Raw genomic sequence first — 23,319 nt, 5'->3', positions numbered from 1 at the left:
ATGTATGTATGTGCATATAGTATATCCGTCAACATAAAAAATTCACAAACTGCTGCACTTTTCAGCTTGGTATTTGGTGTGTGGATGTATCCTGGGCTATAGATGGGATTTTGTTCAAATATAGTTTGCATTGCCCAAATTATGCAAATTAGCTTAAACATGTGAAAATGATAAAAAATTACTAACTCAAGAACTGCTGTTTTGATTGCTTTGAAAATTAGTATACAAGTACCCTAGTTGGACCTTATAGACTTTGATGTATTTTGTGAAGATATCTTGAATTTTGTATTTTTGCTGATTTTTTTGTTATTTTCCTCATTTTCAGTAAAAATTCTTCTCTGAAACCGCCAGCCCAATTGCTTTCAAATTTGGGTTGGATGTTTGCAAAGGTGTTATCCTTCTAATTTGTTGAAATTAAGACAAAATTGGCAAAATTACTGTTTTCGGGCAATTTTTTTGTCATTTTTGGTCAGAAAAATCTTGAGAAAATCTTTTTTTTTAAACCGCCTCACAGACATTTGGTATATTTGGTATAAAGATGCCCAGGGATAACAGTACTTGAATATGTGGAAACTGTCCTGAAATAATCTGTATTTTAAAGACAATTTTGTCATTTTTGGTCATTTTTGATCAAGAAAACTTGTTCTGAAAAAACTACTTGTCTGATAGCTTTGTAATTTGGTAAAAAGGTCCTGAGTGATGTTATTAGATAAATCGTCTGCTCAAAATGTTGGGAACCTCCAAATTTGTATATTTTAGTTAATTCTCTCAGTCTGTGACCTTAAATGACCTATACCAACCAAGGATATGTTGTGAAACAGTGTTGAAGGCTGTGAACATAATTTTGTCATATTTGATATCAATTTGTAGTAAAATTTGATCCAGAAAACAAAACTGGGGTTGATTTTTTCATTGCGGGCCAATTTTCGCAACTTTTCTATGTAAGTTACACAAGAACCGATGAGAAATTTGGATCCAGGATAATTCCAGATGTTGTAATCACCCCCACAGTGGAAGGCATTTCACAATCTGAAACTAATTTAAGTGCTGTTTACACTCAAATGAAAGCACTGATAGAATTATTAAAAAATACCCAAGGTTGCAAATAGTTCATGTACTTTACATTTCCTCCCATCTGGCCAATGTAGCTCTTTATGTAAGCATGGTCAAACCCAATCTCCACACAGAGATTGAAGCGGAGTGGGGCAGCAGCGCGGCGTGGATAATTTGAACCAAGTTAGAGGGTCTCCGAGTCGTTGACCACGCGCCCCCACCAATCTCTGCTGCAGACAAATTTAAATATTCCGAACTCGGACTTCTTTCAGTCCTGCGCGCGCCCAACTGGCTAAATAAACCTGGCGGAAATAGTAAACGGATAGGAGCAATCCAGCTAGAGATCGCACTTGCCGCACACTGGTAAAAATAATACATTAATACACTGATAAAAATAATAAATAATCTGCTAAAACTTTGGCAATCGCGTCTGCAAAGCTGACAGCCGTTGGGGCATACATTTTGAATCATCAATTTACATCCCTGTAACCTAGAGCAAGGTCTATGTTTTGCAAGTGTTCACGGAATCGAGGATCGATATTGAAACTAGTGTACTATTCATTTATCTAATTTTTTTTAGTTCAAAGTATTATATAAACGCGCAATACCCAAAAAGTTGATGAAAACCGTCGCCTGTGGCAGAGATTAGTGTCACTACTGCTGAGACTCCCCAGCTAGGTTATAATTTTCCACGGCGCTACAATCTCTGTACGGAGATTGGGTCAAACCAAGGGTTGGAACAGTTGATATTCAGGGGGTCTAGAAGATTGGTGAGGTAGCATCATTTTTTTTACCTGATTCTTTTTACATTATTTGTTCTCCACTCTCCCACCTTTCCTTTTTGTCAAGCCTCCTCTGGCTGATTTTTTCTATCAACATTTGGTTCTGTATGTAAGATCTGCTTCTCCCATTGCTGTAGAAGTTGATATGCTTGTTCCTAAAGTTGACCTCCAGTACCTAAGCTGCAGACCTTATTTGCTTTTGTCATTCTTGTTTAAATATTTCTTGAATGGACCAATTTAAACCGAATGTGAGCACAGTGTTCTTGACGCTTTTTTACAACAGCAAATACTAATTTCCATATTTTATGAACAACTCCAATTCCACATATTTAACTGGAAGATCTAGACTGAAATTGATTAAACTTACATTGTATATTGATGAAACAATGATATAGTTAGGGTGAATGGTAATTTGCGCTGTATATCAATTTGCATATTTAATGAACTTTTACCCATAAGGATAATAAATTTTAAGATATGACAGAAGTGAAAGGCACTTTTTAAAGTTTTTGTTACCTAATTAGTAATTTGGATGTTTGCTGGACTGTCTCAATTATTGATGTTTAACTTTACCAAAATTGTCAGAAGTGATATGACTATTAATGATACAGTAATATAATAGTTGTAAAAGACATTTTGCATTTTTGCATTTGCTAATTTGTAATTTTCATATTTAATGAGTGTGACAATTTGGCATATAAAACTTGATGGTCTTAATTGTAATCTTGCTACATAACGTGATGATACCATGATATCAACACAGTGAAAGAAATTTAGCATTTTCCTTTTATATAAGCTAATTACTAATTTGTATACATAATGTGATTTTCAAATGAAGCTATACTTAATCTAAATACATTGAGATGTTGATCATAGCAATTTTGAAAAAGTGGCAAACTTGCAGCAATAATGTTTGAGAAAAGTGTTAGTTTATAGACAACTGCAACATACACCAAAAGAGGGGAATATTTCCAGTTATAATCTGGTTTTGGTTTTATTAATTCTGCAATGACTGTGTATTCCTCACAATTTGAATCTTTCATCATGGTAATCCAAATCATAAACTCAATATAGTTTCAAATTACCCCTTGCAGATCAAATTGGTCACTCAATTTGTGATCATAATATTTCAGTTTGTGGAACACATGCAGCATTTGATACATAAATTGAAATATTCCTTTGATAAATGCATTTAGAAGAACATCAGAAATAGTCTGCTCATCATCACAATGATTAAAAATAGCAAGATTTATGTCCTTCAATTCTCCATATGCCTAACTCTACCATCAATTCTCTACTTGCCTAGATCTACCATCAATTCTCTATATGCCAAACTCTACCATCAATTCTCTATATGCCAACTCTACCATCAATTCTCTATATGCCCAACTCTACCATCAATTCTCTATATGCCCAACTCTACCATCAATTCTCCATATGCCAAACTCTACCATCAATTCTCTATATGCCAAACTCTACCATCAATTCTCTGTATGCCCAACTCTACCATCAATTCTCCATATGCCAAACTCTACCATCGATACTCTATGTGCCCAACTCTACCATCAATTCTCTATATGCCAAACTCTACCATCAATTCTCTACCATCAATTCTCTATATGCCAACTCTACCATCAATTCTCTATATGCCCAACTCTACCATCAATTCTCTATATGCCCAACTCTACCATCAATTCTCCATATGCCAAACTCTACCATCAATTCTCTATATGCCAACTCTACCATCAATTCTCTATATGCCAAACTCTACCATCTACCATCAATTCTCCATATGCCTAAATTTTCATATCTACCATTAATGCTCTATATGCCTAACTCAACCATCAATTCTCTATAAGGCAAACTCAACCATCAATTCTCTATATGCCATACTCTTCTATCTACCATCAATTCTCTTAGCCTAGAATCCTATTCGTCCGCTTGCCTCTGTACCTCCGACCCACCCGTTTAGTCCCGTGAGCAGTTTTTCAAGCTACATCGTAAACACTGCTCATTTGGTTGTCAATGGTCGCCAGCTGAGACCGTGACGTCACTAGTGTCCCTTTCCAAGTCAATCACTGAAAATGACCTTCTCATGATTGGCCTATGACTTGGCTGGGCAGAGCTCATTAATATTCATTATGCCCAATTACGGCACAGTCTCTGGCTAGTTTTTCATCGCGGCAATTTTGCACATGTCAACAGAACCACATCAACTGAACGATTTTTCTATCACGCTTAACATTAAGAATTACAGTGTTGCGTGTTGCAGACAAACTCACCTACATATATGTTTTGAATGTTTCGAGATAGAAAGGCAAAACTACGATAGAATAATGAGCTGGCTAGGACAGAATTTGGAAGTGGCGTCGTAAATATAAAGGGACCTTTGGTGCGAGTTGATAAATCAGGGACTTTCCAAATCCCGTGGGCAGTACACTTAGTACGTCTCTCCCTCTCAAAAATTAAATAATAGCATCTCTTTGCTGTTCCTTGAGAGACGATATGCCCGGCACCGTCCAAAGTACCTCATTTACAGTCTGATTTATCGCTTCTACGATGGTTGGAGCCTCTTTTGCAGCCATTTTTCTTTCACACAAAAATGACGTCAAATATGTTAATCATGTTGACACTGTCGCTCTGCCCAGCCAAGTCATAGGCCAATCATGAGAAGGTCATTTTCAGTGATTGACTTGAAAAGGGGCGCAAGTGACGTCACGGTCTCAGCTGGCGACCATTGACATTCAAATGAGCAGTTTTTACGATGTAACTTGAAAAACTGCTCACGAGACTAGACGGGAGTGGGTCAGAGGTACGGAGGCAAGCGGACGAATAGGATTCTAGGCTACAATTCTCTATATGCCTAAATCTAACCATCAATGCTCCATATGCCAAACTCTACCATCTACCATCAATTCTCCATGTGCCTAAATCTACCATCAATTCTCTATATGCCTAACTCTACCATCTACCATCAATTCTATATGCCTAAATCTACCATCAATTCTCCATATGCCTAAATCTGCCATCAATTCTCTATATGCCAAACTCTACCATCTACTATCAATTTTCCATATGCCTAAATTTCCACATCTACAATTAATGCTCTATATGCCTAACTCAACCATAAATTCTCTATAAGGCAAACTCTACCATCAATTCTCTATATGCCTAACTTTACCAGCAATTCACTATATGCCTAAATCTACCATCTATTCATTATATGCCTAACTCTACCATCAATTCTCTATATGCCTAAATCTACCATCAATTCTCTATATGCCAAACTCTTCTATCTACCATAAATTCTCTATATGCCTAAATCTAACCATCAATGCTCCATATGCCAAACTCTACCATCTACCATCAATTCTCCACATGCCAAACTCTACCATCAATTCTCCATGTGCCTAAATCTACCATCAATTCTCTATGTGCCAAACTGTACTATCTACCATCAATTCTCTACATGCCAAACTAGATCAATTCTCTATATGCCTAAATCTACCATCAATTCTCTATATGCCTTAATCTAACCATCAATGCTCCATATGCCCAACTCTACCATCTACCATCAATTCTCCATGTGCCTAAATCTACCATCAATCTCTATATGCCTAACTCTACCTTCTACCATCAATTCTACATATGCCTAAATCTACCATCAATTCTCCATATGCCTAAATCTACCATCAATTCTCACCTGTCCTATACAAGCTTCATTGGTTACCAATAGAGCAAAGAATTAAGTTTAAGCTCATTCTCATGACTTTCAAAATTATTTCCGGAAAATGCCCAGACTATCTCCGTCCACTAATAGACGCCCGTGTTTCCAATCGCACCCTTCGTTCATCGGACAAAGTAGTTTTACTGAGGCGCGACACAAACAAGACAACTAAAAACTACGGCTACCGTGCCTTTTCAGTCGCAGCACCTATTTTATGGAATGGTCTCCCTTTTAATGCTGACATAAACTGTACTATTGATTCTTTAAGACATACCTTTTTAAGGAATATTACAAAGTGTAACTTTGTTTTTATTGCCAGATAGACATTTTATTTTTTTATGCTTATTTTCTCAGAAATACATTTTCAGTCTTGTAAAGAGCACTGAGACGCAGTGTAGTGCGCTTTTAAGAAATAAAATAATAATAATAATAATATATGCCAAACTGTACTATCTACCACCAATTCTCTATATGCCTACCATCAATTCTCTATATGCCAAAGTTTACCCTATTCAATATAATATGTTTAACAATATCAATGTTCTATTTAATCAGAACACCAATTGGTTTTTACATAATCCACAAAATGCTATTCTACTTGAGCTTAATTCTCATGTGGAAAAACTAGTTTGTAAACAATTTTAAGATTAAGGTGGTTGGAAAGGCTATTTTTGCACCAATTCTTTTCTCAGAGTTAATGTCAAATTTCAAGTGTTAGAATCAAGATATTGAGTTCAAATTTTCAGGATAACTCCCTTAGAATATAAAAATTGTATATTTGCAGCCATGATTTTGAAATATGACACCAGGAAACATTAAAATTTAATTTTTCATATTTTTTTTTACATATTTGAATTTAATAATAATTGGATAGTATTAATGTTACCAAATTAGTTATAAATATGTTGACACTATTTATTGTAAGATTTGTACGGCAGGATTTGTAAATAAAATTTGTTTTTATGATTTTACATTGGTTTATTTATCAAAAAATTATTAAAAATTCTTTCAAATTTCAAAATGTGATTTTTCAAAAAGTACTTCAAATACAGGAAAATTGTACCGTACAAATCTTATCTGTAACCTTGTTAATAGGCTGTAAAAATTCCATGTCCATATCTCATTATAAAATTGGATTAAATTGGTATACAATTATGTAGGAAAACTGTTATTCTGTCAAAAATGTTGAAAACAACCATATTTGCACCCCTCTTTTGAAGTCATAGAGCAGTTTTTTTGGTTAATCTCACTTTTGACACCTCTTTGACACTCAAAGAATCTAAAAATGCATTTACAATAGCAGTCACTCACTCTGAATGCCAGCACCGCCTTGTCAAACTTTCCAGAAAAACAGCAAATAATGACTTTCCCTTTTCAAACATTTTATTAAAAGCTAGGGGACCTCTACCATAGTTAATACACTAAGGACTCCCCAACTTCTTCTTATTTGGTCAGTTTTTCAGAAGTTTTAACAGGCTATAACTCTGCAATGCCTTTGTGCCCAAATGTCTAGTTTTTTTATTCCACAGAGAATGTTGACTACTTTTATATTTTAATAGTTTTTTTGAAATTTATAACTGACGCTCTAGTCTTTCCAACCACCTTAAGATTAAGATAAATGTTTCTTTAAAGGAAGAAATTCTGGATTTTATAATATCGAATCTGAAAATTAACTTGGTTACAAGGAATTTTTTCTTCATCTATTTAAGGTTGGTTTGATCGTATTTTTAGCGCATATTGGCAGCTTTGTACCAGCAGAATCATCTTGTATTGGTTTAATGAATAGAATCTTTACCAGAATTCATTCCAGAGAATCTGTCACCATTGGACTGTCAACATTTATGATTGATCTAAACCAGGTAAGGCAATATCACTGACAAAAATGAACCAGCAGTAGTCATAGCATTTTCCATTGCCAGCTGAACATAAAACCAGCTTTGAATTCAGTATTATTGTAGCAAACTGTGATTAAAATTAGTAGGGTCGGTGAAACCCTGTTGGTGGCATTTTTTTCCAAATTTTTAACCAAAGTCTTGGACTATGACCACTGGAAAATCATCTTCAAATTTTAGAAGACAAGAGGATTTTCTGTTGCAGATACATACATTGGGCAGTATTCTTTATCATTCATGTTCAGTAAAATTCTCAATATACTGTAAAGTCATAAATTTTCACAGGGTTTACTTTCACTATTTTGATGTTTGAGATATTTCACTAGGATTTAAGTTCACTGTTTTTGCCAGTAAGACAATATATTCTATTGTTATTTAACCCTTTGAGTGCCAAGTCAATTTTAGTCACCCTTATAAAACATACCTAAGTCAATTTTTGTTCCAATTTTGCCAAAATTTTGCTAAAAAACTGTGGCCAATGAAATGTTGAGTTCATTTGGTCCAAAATTGTCGCAAAAATAACGGAAAAATTCATAAAACAATGGTAGAATGTTGCACAAAAATTTTGGTGGGAGAAAATACAGCACTCAAAGTTAACCGGTTAACATTTCTACTGGAATTTAATTAAGGGGCCGTCGATAATAAAAGCTGACGCACAAGAAACGTAATTCCTTCGTTTTACTTGAAACCCCCTCCCTCCCCCCTTAAAACGAAAGTTCTTATGCGAAATCAATTTCGTATTATGATGCCGTTTCTGACAAACCCGCACGCACCTCTCCGATCCGCACGCCTATGAAAAAATACCGGAAGTGAACATTAATAAACTTCCACTTTACGCGTTTCACTTTTTAAGACACAGAACATTTTAATGTATTTTGCACGTAGGAAAATGTTTCACGTACATATTTCACGTTGAAAAAGCATACAAGTTTTTTAGTCCCCACGGACACCGTCCGGGGGGACTTATAGGTTTGGTCATGTCCGTGCGTCCGTCCGTGTGTGCGTGCGTGCGTGCGTGCGTCCCTCCGTTCACCCAGATATCTCAGAGACGCCTTGAGCGATTTTGTTCAAACTTGGTACAAGGATAGTAACCTACCTCATACAGATGCACGTTGATTTATTTCACAATGCGATCAAATTTGGCCGTGTTAGAGGACTTTTTAGTTTTCACCTCCATTGACTCCCATGTATAAGGCAGTCTCCATAGACTCCCATGTATAAGGCAGTCCATAGACTCCCATGTATAAGGCAGTCCATAGACTCCCATGTATAAGGCAGCCATAGACACCCATGTATAAGGCAGTCCATAGACTCCCATGTATAAGGCCAAGAAAAATAAAAATTTAGTTTCTCATCGTATTCATATTGCAAAAAGGATGCAGTGACACAGTTTTTAGTGCCCGCAGATAAAGTCCAGGGGGCTTATAGATTGGGTCATGTCCGTCCGTGAGTCCATCCATTCACACAGATATCTCAGACACTTTGACAAAATGTCACGTGACCTTGGTGACCTTTGACCTTGAATATACATATTTGTCCGTAACTCAGTAACCACAAGTGCTAAACCTTTCGTATATGGTATGATGGGACACCCTATGACGCCACATATTGTACCTCACATTAATTATGCACCTATCTAATTTTGAGCAAGCCAATAGACTTAGAGGTCTGATTTTTGGTATATATGGATAACTTAGCACTACAATTTTTTGACAAAATGTCATGTGACCTTGGTGACCTTTGACCTCAAATATACATATTTGTCCATAACTCCGTAACCACAAGTGCTACACCCTTCATATTTGGTATGATGGGACACCTTATGACGCCACATATTGTACCTCATTAATTATGTGCATATCTAATTTTGAGTGAGCCAATAGAGCCAGAGGTCTGATTTTTGGTATGTAGGGATAACTTAGCAATACAATTTTTTTTACATGTCACGTGACCTCAATGACCATGACCTATGACCTCAAATATACATATTTGTGCAATAACTCAGTAACCACAAGTGCTACACTCTTCATATTTGGTATGATGGGATATGACGCCACATATTGTACCTCATTAATTATGCACCTATCTAATTTTGAGCGAGCCAATAGAGCTAGAGGTCTGATTTTTGGTATATAGGGATAACTTAGCAATACAATTTTTTTGACAAAATGTCATGTGACTTCGGTGACCTTTGACCTCAAATATACATATTTGTGCATAACTCAGTAACCACAAGTGCTACACCCTTCATATTTGGTTTGATGGGACACCTTATGACGCCACATATTGTACCTCATTAATTACGCTCATATCTAATTTTGAGCGAGCCAATAGACCTAGATGTCTGATTTATTGTATATAGGGATCACTTATCAAGACAATATTTTTTACAAAATATCACGTGACCTCGGTGACCTTTGACCTCAAATATACATAATTGTCCATAACTCAGGAACCACAAGTGCTACACCCTTCATATTTGGTATGATGGGACACCTTATGACGCCACATATTGTACCTCATTAATTATGTGCATATCTTATTTTGAGCGAGCCAATAGAGCTAGATGTATGATTTTTGGTATTTAGGGATAGACTAAAGGATAGACATTGTTTGACAAAATGTCATGTGACCTCAATAACCTTTTACCTAAAATACACGAGTATGTCAATAAATAAGTAATCACAAGTGCTATGTCCTTTATATTTAGTAGGATGGGAGACCTTATGACAACACATGCTTTACCTCATTAATTATGTACATATATAATTGTGGGCAAGCCAATAGAGCTTGAGGTCTGAATTTTGGCATATATGGATTAATTAGCAATACAATTTTTTTTTCAAAATGTCACGTGACCTTGATGACCTTTGACCTTGATTTTGCATATATATGCATAACTCAGTAACCACAAGTTCTTTACGCTTCAATTTTGATAGGATAATAGACCTTAAGATGTAACATCTTGTACCTCATTTATTATGCACATATGCATTTCTTGGCTGGCCAATACAGCTATAGGTCTGATCTTTTTTCCCGATTTAGAACCATAACTTAGACATGCCTCTTGTTTCAAATTGGGAACAATGACATAGTCCTATGTGCCCATTCATCTGAACATATACACTCCAGTGATACTTGTTAATGACCACATTTCCCTGCCCCATCAAGACTAATACTCCTTTTACAAGTGGGGACTATGTCATTGTCAATGACTTGTCTTTGAAAATATGTGTCTTATCATTTTTAAGCTGACATATAGGTGCCTTGGGATGTTACCAATTTATTTTTAAAGTTGACATATATGTCCCTTATAGGATGATTCCAATTTGGTTTTCTCTAAAAATTTTGATGATATGGCAAAATTGTAATTTTATAGCAACTTGGAGTATTTTTTGCAAAAATATCCTTACTCTTAAACCTATCTGATTGCTGTGGGTTTGGTCTACAGTTCTCAAATGAGATGCGAATAAAATTTTACAAATGTTATGATGAAATTTGGAACAATTTCATTTTCAGATAGTACTCAAGATGATGAATATTGTAATATTTTCTGTACAGGACAACATAGAAATGCTGGGATTGAGCTTGTTTGATGCTAGGGGTGGACCATTTGATATCCTAGGGAGAGGGGTCTTGAAGATTTTTGAAAAAATTCCCAGTAAATGTCAAGGAAAAAAGTAAGCCAAAGATACTTTATACAAAAAAGGTGGGAGAGTGTGAAAAAAATGTACAACGGATCATGTAAAAAGAAATAATGCTACCTCATCAATCTTCCAGGACGCCCCAGGATATCAAATGGTCCATCACTAGCTACAAAAAGGTTTTGCTCTAATATTTTGCCTAAAATTTTATTGAGAGATTATATAATAGTTGGGATCCCTGCTATGAGCTTTAACTCTCATTTGTTGAGTGTGTATGACAATAAGGAGTCATATGTATCGTCTAGCACTGAGATATCTTAGACTGTATTTATGCATTCATATATTCATGTACAAAAGTACACTTTGATATTTAGAGTAAAGATGTATCATGAGTTGAAAATGGAACTATGTCATTGTCAATGACTTGTTTTTCAAATTTATGTCTTCTCGTTGTCTTTTCTGTCTCCGTATTTGTGGCCATTCTGTTCTCGATGAACGGGAAGGTAGTATTGCGTTTTCGCTGCAAAGTCGCACTGCGAAAACAATAGACAAAAATATTTAATCCTTATGCGATTTTGACGCACACAAAACAAAATGAGCTTTTACCCCCTCCCCCTAAACGAAAGAATTACGTTTGTCGTGCGTCAGCTTTTATTATCGACGACCCCTAAGCGAATTTTATGTTTCGATGAAAATAGCAGAATTTATATTCCATTGAACAACTGATGATTTCACAGTAAAGGAATCAAAGCATTATGATCATACAATTTAAATCTAAGTAAAAGACAGTGTAGCAAAACTCCTCAGAATCAATGGAACATTTATCAATCATATATAATAACTTGGTGATTTCAAAAATCATATTTCTGTACTGAGTTAAGGGGGTGCTGCACCCAACACAGTGTATTTTGCTCAAAAATAACATTTTTAACTCACGTTTAGTTCACACACATGAGCTAATGTCGCAGCAATGTCTGTCTGCCTGTCTATATGTCTGTCTGTCACATGTGGCTGTGTGTCTATCTGTCCTATTGTCTGTGCACCCAATATCTCAAAAACGGCTCATCAGATCAGAATCAAATCGGGTACATAGATGCAGCTTGCAAATGGCAAGAACTGATTAGTTTTTGGAGGGTGTGGCTTGCTTACTTTTTGCTCATTTGCATAATTAAAGATTTTAGAAAAAAAACGGATATACATTGAGAACGACTGCATCCAATTTGATGAGATTTGCTATAAATGTTGATCACACCAAGATAAATCAGCCTTGAGAGACATTAGGGATGACATGAAAGATAATTGCTAATTTACATATTTAATGAATTTTTCTAATTAGGGATATATATCTGAATTGACTTAACCAAAGTTGATGAAACTTGCTATGTACATTAAAGATACTATGATACAATATTATTGAAAGTCATTAAGCATTTTAACTTCAGCCAATTCCTAATTTGCATATTAAATGAACTTTCTTAATTAGGGATATATATCTGGATTAACTTGACCAAAGTTGACGAATCTTGCTACATATATTGAAGATCTATGACACAACATTCTTGAAAGTCATTAAGCATTTTTACCTCAGGCAATTCCTAATTTGCATATTTAATGATCTTTCCTAATTGGTTATATATATCTGAATTGACTCGACCTAAGTTGATGAAACTTGCTATGTACATTAAAGATACTATGATACAACATTCTTGAAAGTCATTATGCATTTTTACTTCAGCCTTTCCTTATTTGCATACTTAATGAACTTTCCTAATTAGGGATATTTATCTGAATTGACTCAACCAAAAATTACAAAACTTGCTATGTACATGAAAAATACTATGATACAATATTAGCATTCAATTCCTAACTTGAATATAATAAACTTTCCTGATTAGGGATATGTACTGGGATTTACTTGATCAAAGTCAGATACCAGGTTGAAACAATTTTGAAAGTCATTTCGCATTTTCATTTCAGCTAATTTATAATTTGCATATCTGATGAGCTTTCACAGTTTGGCATATATAACTTGAAGGACTTGACCAAAGGCAATTGCACTTACTGTATAATTTAAAGTGGCGATATAATGACAGCAGTCGAAGAAATTTAGTATTTTTATTTCAGCTAATTACATATTTGTATACCTAATGATCTTTTAGAATTAAACCGTGGTGAATTGTTCATGATGTTGATCATACCTAATATTTTCGATTAAGTTGCAAACATGTGGCAAAGGTTAAAATTTACAAATATAAACTACAATATATAATGAAACACGTGAGCATTTTCAGTTCATATCTGGTTGCAAATATTCATTAAACTTTAATTAATTTGGTTGAGTTCACCTTTTAGATTGTAAAGCAGTCATATGTTTGGTGACAAAGAAGTGTTAATTTATGCAAATGTGTGACGTGCAAATCACCCAATTTTCTGGCTTCTCTTTTCTCCCAATTTCAAGAATTCCAAAGAATGTAACTCCATTCTAGCTAGGGCAAATTTTCTGAAATTTTCATATTCTGTTCTTTAAATGCTATATATCAAAACGACAATAAAGTTCTTACATTTTGAATAAGAGGCATTTTAATTTTGCTTATGATTTTAATCACTTTTTGAGTGTAAGGCTTTCAACCTATGCCATTTTAGATTGAAGATAGATAATGCAAATCGAAATTTTTTTTTTTTCTACGTATACGTTGCTTTCAAGTGAAATATTACATTTCAGAAAATAGTGTCAAGCTTTCGACTTAAATTTTATCATTAATACTAAATTAAGGTTTTTTATCCCAAATATATACCCCTTCATCCTTCAAGTTAAATATTACTACCATAGTAAACTTTAAATTCTCTGCTTTTTGAAAATGTATACTTTGAGGGGGTTTCGGATCCTTCTCATCTTTGATGAGAAATATACCTTTGAAAAAAACTCTGTTGGCAACATGCAGCTCCACCTTAAGTACCTGGGAATTGTCAGCAAAAGAATGTACCAAGAATAATTTTTATGCAAATGAAAGATTTGATTATGTAACAGTAAAAGCTACCATTGATATTCAGTGCTAGCTTTATTAGCTCCGCTGTCAGCGACGCGGAGCGTATCAAATAGGTTGATTTTCCGTCGTCGTCCTTCAATTGCCTTCTCTGAAACTGCAAGTCCAATTGCTTTGAAATTTTATATGCAGTTCACTTGGGGTGACCTCACTTAAGTTTGTTCAAATCGTGGTGAAATTTGCATATTTGTATTTTTGGGGCATTTTTTGGTGTTTTTGGTAAAAAAATCTTCTTCTCTGAAACCGCTTGTCCGATTGCTTTGAAATTTGATATGTAGTTTACTTAGGGTGACTTCAGTTAGATTTGTTCAAATCGTGGTGAAATTTGCATATTTGTATTTTTAAGGCAATTTTTGTCATTTTTGGTAAAAAAATCTTTAAAAATCTTCTTCTTCAAAACTACCAGTCAGATAGCTTTGATATTTGGTACATATGTCCCTAGGGATGATCTATTTCAGATTTGTTCAAATTGTGCAGAAATATGCAAATTTGCATTTTTAATCCAATTTTTGCCATTTTTGGTCAAAAAATATATTTCTCAAAAAGTACTGGTCTGATAGCTTTGAAATTTGATATACTGGTTTCTATAGATGAACTAAGTAATATGTATTGATTTTCTGATGAAATCTTTAAGTTTGTATTTTTGGGGCAATTTTTGCCACTTTTGGTCAAAAAATGTGTATTTCCAAAACTACTCATCTGATAGCTTTGAAATTTGGTATACAGGTTCCTACAGATGAACCAAATGATGTTTATTAAAATTAAGAGGTAATCTGAAATTTTGTATTTTTGGGGCAATTTTTTCCTTTTTTGGTCAAAAATGTGTATTTCCAAAACTACTCATCTGATAGCTTTGCAATTTGGTATACAGGTTCCTACAGATCACCTTAATGATTCTTATTGAAATTATGATGAAATCTGCAATTTTATAATTTTGGGGCAATTTTTGCCATTTTTGGTTAAAAAATATATTTCTCAAAAAGTACTGGTCTGATAGCTTTGAAATTTGGTATACAAGTTTCTACAGATGAGCTAAGTAATATATATTGAATTTCTGATGAAATCTGTAATTTTGTATTTTTGGGGCAATTTTTGCCATTTTTGGTCAAAAAATGTGTATTTCCAAAACGACTCATCTGATAGCTTTGAAATTTGGTATACAGGTTTCTATAGATGAACTAAATGATATTTATTGAAATAATGATGAAATCTGGAATTTGGAATTTTTGGGGCGATTTTTCCCATTTTTGGTCAAAAAATGTGTTTCTCAAAAAGTGCAATTTTTATTTTTGGGGGCAATTGTTACCATTTTTGGTCAGAAAATTTTATTCTCAAAAAACTACTCATCAGATAGCTTTGGTTGACATGTTCTTAGGGATGATCCGATGTGATATATTCAAAGTATGATGAAATCTTCAATTGTGTATTTTTGCAGCTTGTTTTAGCCACTTTTTTCTGGCCACTGCATTGAGCTATCAAAGATTTCCACCTTCTTTATCAACATGTGTCAAAAATAGTTATTCTCTACATAAACACAGCGGAGCTATATCGGCCATTAGGTAGCTTGTATTTAAATTGAATCATTAGAAATTTTTCAGGTATTCTTAAGACTTTAGAAAACTTTCATGAAAGGAAACACATTGTCAAATGTTCCAGTATTGATTATTCATGAGTGATTGGAATAAGGCAGCGACTCAGTCAGGTTTGAATTGGAAAGAACTTGAGTTTTTAGCTACTATAGACTATAGTCTATAGAAGCTATTGGGATGGGTATCCGTCCGGCGTCCGTCGTCAGTCTGTATGTATGTATGTATGTCCGTTTGTGAGGCGTCCGTCCACTCAAATATCTTGAGAACCGCAGTACTTACTGATTTGATATTTGTTGTGTAGATAAAAAATATGATTTTGAGAAAGTAGTTTTTTTAATTTTTTGATATTGTTGAAAATAGGCAAATTAATGCCAAAAAAGGCGTTTTTTGTAAAAAATCTTCTCCTTCATAACCGCTGGTCAGACAGCTTTGTTATTTGGTATACAGGTCCCTAAGGACAACCCAACTTAGATTTGTTCAAATTGTGATGAAATATGCAAATCTGTATTTTTAAGGAATTTTTTTGTCATTTTTGATCAAAATTTGACTTACATTGTATGTAATTCTTGTACTGTATAAACCCTATCAATTCACCCAGAAAAAAATAATTAATATGATTTTAAATAATTGAATTAATTAGGAAATCATCAAAGCCAAAATAATTTTAGTGTAGAATTATCAGAAAGTTCAACTTTTTTGACAGTTCATAGTGGAATGCTTACCATCTTGGAGGATTAAAACATATAAAGGCAACTTTCCTGAATCCCAACTTTGACATATTCTGAACCGTCATTTATTGTGCCCTGTATGTTATCTAAAAGAAATTGCTCGAATAGTTTGTCATGATAGGGTGGTCAAATAAATAGAGATAGAGAAAGTTCTAATTTCCATTTATGGTTGACTTGGTAAGGATAAAATAAAATTACTTTTTGAGGAAAAAAATAGAGTGGTCAATTAAAAGAGTGGTCAAAGTGATAGGGTTTTCATGGTAAAGCTGGGCTGTAAGATTCCTCATGTGCTATTTATAGCAATTATGCAATCTGTGTAAACAGTGCAATGAAAGTGTTACATGATGCTTTTGATGACCTTGAACTTCTTAAGTTTCAAACATTTGTCTCTTCAGTGTGCTTTCTCTGAGTACGTACAGTCTCAACTTATTCAACAGAACTTACTTACAATGTTAATTTGAAAGTTAAAATGTGCTTGGTTAATAGGATGAAAATACTGATAAAAAGATAACCAGCTTAAGATTCTTTATAACCTGACAGATATGCTGTTTTTTATGATGAAAATCTTGATTTAAGCAAGTCTTGTTTACTTTAATTAGAATGTAATTAACTCTCGTTTATTAGCTACTATAGACTAATATAGTCTATAGAAGCTATTGGGATGGGTATCTGTCCAGCGTGCACTGTCAGTATGTATGTATGTATGTATGTATGTATGTCCGTTTGTGAGGCGTCCATCCACTCAAATATCTTGAGAACTGCAGTACTTACTGATTTGATATTTGTTGTGTGGATAAAATATATGATTTTGAGAAACTCATTTTATTAATTTTTGATATTGTTGAAAATATGCAAATTAGCAACAAAAAAGGCGTTTTTGGTAAAAAATCTTCTTCTTCATAACCACTGGTCAGACAGCTTTGTTATTTGGTATACAGGTCCCTAGGGATAACCCGACTTAGATTTGTTAAAATTGTGATGAAATATGCAAATCTGTATTTTTACGGAATTTTTTTTTCCATTTTTGGTCAGGCCATCCTGAAATGAGCCATCAAAGATATCCACCTTCTTCATCAATACATGTGTCACAAAAGGTGATTCTCTACATAACACAGCAGAGCTCTGTCAACTGTTGAGTCGCTTGTTTTTTTCAAAACCGCTGGTCAGACAGCTTTAATATTTGGTTTACAGGTCCCTAGGATGACCTTAATGAGATAATTTCATACAGTCAGGAAATACTTAATTTTGTATCCATGTCTATAGTAGCTTCAGGGACTTTGGCCCTATGTTTCTTATTTGCTTTGTAGATATCACTGGCTTTGAAATATGCGGACGAAAGATCTTTGGTGTTGCTTGATGAATTTGGTAAGGGGACAGAGACAGTTGATGGGATAGCTTTGTTGTATGGATGCTTACAACACTGGCTAGGTGAAGCTTATAACTGTCCACACATCATGGTATCATCACATTTTCACTCCATTCTACATCAGCATATGTTAACGCAGTCACCCTTACTCAAATTCCAGGTAAGTTTGTGGTGGTATGGTTTGTAAATTGATAAAAGTATGTAACATTACAGGACACTCGCATTTAAAGAACTGAGCATTTTTAGCCCCCTTTCTGCACTGATAATATGCAATCTTAAGTAGGTATACCAGATATTACATTGAGTCAACAACTTCATGGGCAAATGATTGTCTGTATAGGAGTAAAGTGTATAGGTGGGTTTACACGTGTAATTTTTTAAACCTGAGGGAATCTGATTATCGCTCTCTAAATATTCCTTATCAGCGATCTAAGCGATCTCACGTTTACACGTCATACCCAAGGTATAAAATTTAATTTAGTTCAGGTCAAGCGCCCTCAGCGATATCTGGGCTAGAGAACAATCGCTTGCTTGCAATGGCGGACCCACACATCATGCAGCTGCTGTCTACGCTCTTTTTGTGTTCTGTCAACCAATCGAGACACCTTCGGCGAAGAAATTTACTAGGAGAGAATATGATAGCCTTACCCCGTCTGATGTCGGTATCTATTTCCTGTTAAGATCAGACTCTTATACAGAAAATTGAAACAATCAAAGTTTCGGCCAATGCGACACTAGTAACACTGGATGTAATTTCCATGTACACGAATGCACCATATAAAGAGACAATTGAATCAGTCGGCAGAGCATTAACAGGAAAGATTATCAAACAATTACATAGTCAAGCAACCACCAACAAAATACATGATAGCTCTGCTAAAAATAATCTTAAAAAACAACACATTTGAATTCAACGATTAATTCTACTGGCAAATATGGGGATGCTCGATGGGGTCACCAGAAATAGCAGATATTACATTTCACGAGACAGAAATGAGAATAATACAGAAACACAAACAATAAATACCGACCTGGCTGAGGTTCAGGGACGATGTTTTTCTGATTTTCATTGGAACACAACACGAAATAATGAATTCATACTTAACGTCAACAAAATGCATCCTACTTTCAAATTTTCGTTTGAAAGCTCCTCTCAAGAAATCACTTATTTAGGCCTGACTATCTACAAAGGTCGTACGTAGATACAACGAAGAGAATATTCTCGACATCAAGACACACATAAAGCCAACAAATACATTCCAGTTCTTACAAAGACACTCATGCCATCCTGCAGCAACATTCAAAGGTCTGATCAAAGGCGATAACATTACGATACATCAGAACACGTTACAACGAAACCGATTTTACACAGAAAGTCACACAATATAGTGAAAAATTACAAGACCGACAATATAAAAAAATGAAATAGAACGCATTATCAGAGAGACAGATCATAAAAGCAGAAAAAGACAGCTTGAACAACAAAAAGAAAGAATAACGCTACCAACAATAAAACAGTAGTCGATCTTCATAACAACATATAGCCCGTACATCGAAATGACAAAAAATCAAGCAAGCCCTGACAGCAAACTGGAGTGAACTTGAAAAAGATGAAACACTAAAAAAACTCTTCCAAAACCAACCAATAATCGCATATAGAAGGAACAGAAATATAGGTGACACACTTATAAGCGCCAAACTTCACAAAAACTACAAAAGCTCAAACTCAGGTTCACACGAACCTACACAAACACAACAAGATCAAACAGTAGACATTCTAGCTTCCCTACTTGAACAACAAACGTAAGTGGAACAACATATTACCAAATAAAAACAATCAACCATTCAACACGTCTCACCAATCAAAAATGAATTTTAAGCGACTGATGAAGTAAACTCTGTTTTTAGCTCCCATATAATATGCATATGTATATATGCAAATGGCAGGTATTCATATAAGGTGGAAAAATGTCGTCTGTATGTATGTATGTATGTATGTATGTATGTATGTATGTCCGTCCACATCAAAAACTCCTAAACCGTAGCACCTACTGTCTTAGTATTTGGTGTACAGGTGCACCTAGGGGTGGATTTGTTGTGAATTTGTTCAAATGAACATGTCAGTGCCAAAAATATGCAAATGAGGGGGGAAAAAAGAAAAATCCTTCAAATGGCTAAAACTCAGTAAGCATTGGTCAGATTTGGTTGAAACTTGGTATGCAGATTTCTTTAGGTATTCTAAAGTATGTGTGCAAAAATTGGGATGAAAATTTGCATGTTTGTATTTTTAGCGTATTTTTTCAGTTTTTAGTCAAACAATCTTGTTCTCTGAAATAGCTCGTCTGATTGCTATGAAACTTCATATTCATGTTCCTCAGAATGACCTCAGTCATGCTTGTGCAAATTGTATTGATATTGTCATATTTGTAATTTTGGGGCAATTTTCCCAATTTTTGATAAAAAAAATTTTTATCCAAAAACTACTCATTTGATAGCTTTGATATTTGGTATACAGGTATCTAAGATTAATCCCAATATAATGTATTGAAGGTATGTTGAAACTGGCAAATTTTTTTTTATTTTTGGGGCAATTTTTGCTTTTTTTGGTCAAAAAATTTTTCTCCTAAAACTTGTGATCTGGTAGCTTTGATATCTTGTGTACAGGTTCCTAGGGTTTATGTTAATGAGATATATTTAAAATTAGGATGAAATCTGCAATTTTGTATTTTGGAAGGCAATTTTTCTCATTTTTGGTCAAAAAATTTGTTTCTCAAAATTTACCAGTCTGATTGCTTTGATATTTAGTAAACAGGTTGTTAGGGTTTTTGTTAATAAGATATATTGAAATTAAGTTGAAATCCGGAATTTTTAATTTTTGGGGCAACTTTGCGAAACTGTCAGTTTTACTGGGATATCTTTCATTTTGTATTTTTAAGATTTTTTTTGGTAATTTTATACCTACTGGAATTAAGAGTATATAATGTGGTGATTTAGTAAGCATTTGATATGGTTAACTTTATTTGGTGTTGAAATGCAGTAAAAAATCCTGGCAGATTTTGACACAATTCCAAACAAATGCCAATAAAAAATTCAGCCAGAGAAGGTTTGACAAAAAGAAAAGGTGGGAGAGTGGGGAAAAAAGAATGTACAATGGATTGGATAAAAAAGATAATGTACCTCATCGATCTTCCAGACACCATCCCTTATCAAATGGTCCACCCCGATGTATTTTTGTGCGTAATTAACCATGCAGTGTATTGTAGTTTAAGATGTCAAGTTAGGTAAGGATTTGAAAGGAATAGTCAAGTTCACCACAATTTAACTTTATCTCTTGTGTCATCATCCTTGTGTACTTGGTTAAGTTTGTAAGTTGTTTCAGATGTGGATGCACCAGCTGTTCTGGAAGAAAACAATGTTTACTTTTCCCTGTATAGGGTTTTCTGAGTAATGATTTTATATTGAAATTTCTCCATGTATCTGGTGTACCAGGGCAAAGTGTAAACATTGGTTGCATGTTATGTATTTCAGTCCATGTCAAATATTGTAAATGAAAAATCAAGAACAGTTTACTGTGTGCTTGTAAAAGATAACATATTTGTCAATACATAAACTGCCTTGCAGATTGATTGTCTTAAAGATTATCACAGAAGTAGAAAAGGAAAAGAAACTAATCAAATTGCTGTAACATATTCACTCTCAGTGCCTGTATAGGCCTATACTTAACTATTTTATCATTACATTCAGCTGTTTGTTATATCTTTATCACTCTCCATGGGCCAAGGCACACTTGGGGTCAATGTCATCACTCTGTGCCAGTCTGTTTATGTCAGTCTGTCTGTACATGTATGTCCATGTTTCATACAATTGTTGACTTGTTTTGATAACTATATGGGAGCGAACAGTGATGTTGTCACTATGTTTTAAATGTAGCGCCAAAGGATCGTAGTGTCACAGTAGTCTCTCTGCTCCAGTGTGGATTAACACAAGACACGTAGATTATGGGTACGTCTCGCCATGGCTAAGCAACATTTAACATAAAACAGCCAAACATGATATACACTTATATTATACACAATATCATACACAAAACGCAAACAACTCAAATATGAACGATGTGTGGAGTTGCTTTCCCTTTACTACCAGTTGCTTTCCCTTTACTACCTTTACAACTCATCGTAAAATGGCATCGTTTTTCTAGCTCTGCCACCACGATGGTGGATAGAGGGACTGTGGATGGTTGTTGTCGGACACGGACTTGAACTGAGCTCGCAGCCGTTAATTTGATTTTGTTGTGGCATTGCTCCGCTGTCCTCTCGAGTCCCTTCTCCCTGGCCTTGGCAGCAACGACTTCATACACTTTCCAATCCCTAAACGTGCCGTCCATCATGCGGATGACGTTTTCATCTCTCCAGATTGAAATTAGTAGCCTGATCTCTTCCTGTGACCAATTGTTGCCACAATTGCGAGAGCTTACTTGAACAACGTCCATTGTGGTAATGACCGCAAGCCCGAAGACAGGATATAGTTCAGCGTTTAGTTCGGTGTTCTGGTCACACGTGTAAAGAGGCCATTGTTTAGTACGGAGCACCGAACCCAAACCAGCCCTCCGACACCGAATTAATTTAGTTCTTTGTTAGTTCGGTGTTGTCTGTTCACACGTCCAACTGACACAGGTTTAAATTTATTCCGGTGTAAACCCCCCATATGAGGCATTGGGCTTTTCCCTACACATTCACTTATCGCTATATCTCTAATCGTATACATTGTAAACAGCTTACAAGATGACAAACAATTTTAATTAGGATGAAAATACCCGACTTCCTGGCTCATGAGTCGGGTATTTTTGCAGTTTTTTAGATGGGAGTGTCCCGTCATGATAAGTGAACTACTGACCTGTATTTGTCAAAAATAATAGCTGTCACTTAAAGGTGGTGTTGTACATACACAGCGTATTTTGCTCAAAATAACTCTCTTTGAAAAACTTGTTCAATCTTCATTAATTTGTGAGATTGGTTGGATTCACCTTGTAAATGTGTGCCAATTAATACAAATCACCAAATTAATTTCCTGTCTTCTTTTTTTCTCCTGTTTTCAACATTTCAAAACTTAAACTTAAGCCTCTCTGGCTTGCTTTGTCAAATTTTTGAATTCTCAAATTGCGTACTTTATACTACATTAACTAAACAACAATTTTGTATGGCAATAACGTCCTGACATATTTCAATTTCACTCATCATGATTTTAAATCTTGTTTTTTGAATGTCAGTCTTCACCCCTGCCAAATAAGAATGAGAATAGATAATGCAAAACAAAATTGTACATTTTCTCCTATTGTCATCTTGTTTTAAATTTCATAAAGAAGGCCAGTTTTTGACACACTGGAAATCAATTAATATTTATCATTGACACCAAAATTGAGGGTCCCCTTTCATCCTTCAAGTAAACTATTGCTAGCATACTAAACTTAATATTCTCCTCTTTTTGAAAATATATT

General features: G+C 34.7%; 1 protein-coding gene across 3 annotated transcripts in view; it reads left to right on the top strand.

Annotated features, from left to right (window-relative positions):
- Window positions 1-23,319, top strand: part of LOC139139386 (mutS protein homolog 5-like) — a 258,320-nt gene that overhangs the window by 229,586 nt on the left and 5,415 nt on the right. For 2 of the 3 annotated variants that reach the window (XM_070708289.1, XM_070708288.1), the window contains 2 exons: window positions 7,272-7,421; window positions 17,767-17,985. In XM_070708289.1, the coding sequence (XP_070564390.1) occupies window positions 7,272-7,421; window positions 17,767-17,985 (369 nt within the window). The remainder of the gene's footprint in view (window positions 1-7,271; window positions 7,422-17,766; window positions 17,986-23,319) is intronic. The other variant, XM_070708290.1, reaches the window with a different exon arrangement.

Source organism: Ptychodera flava, chromosome 8 (genome assembly GCF_041260155.1).
Source record: "Ptychodera flava strain L36383 chromosome 8, AS_Pfla_20210202, whole genome shotgun sequence".
NCBI classification, from domain to species: domain Eukaryota; kingdom Metazoa; phylum Hemichordata; class Enteropneusta; family Ptychoderidae; genus Ptychodera; species Ptychodera flava.
Note: the sequence above shows the minus strand (reverse complement) of the source record. Positions and strands in the feature narration are given on the sequence as shown.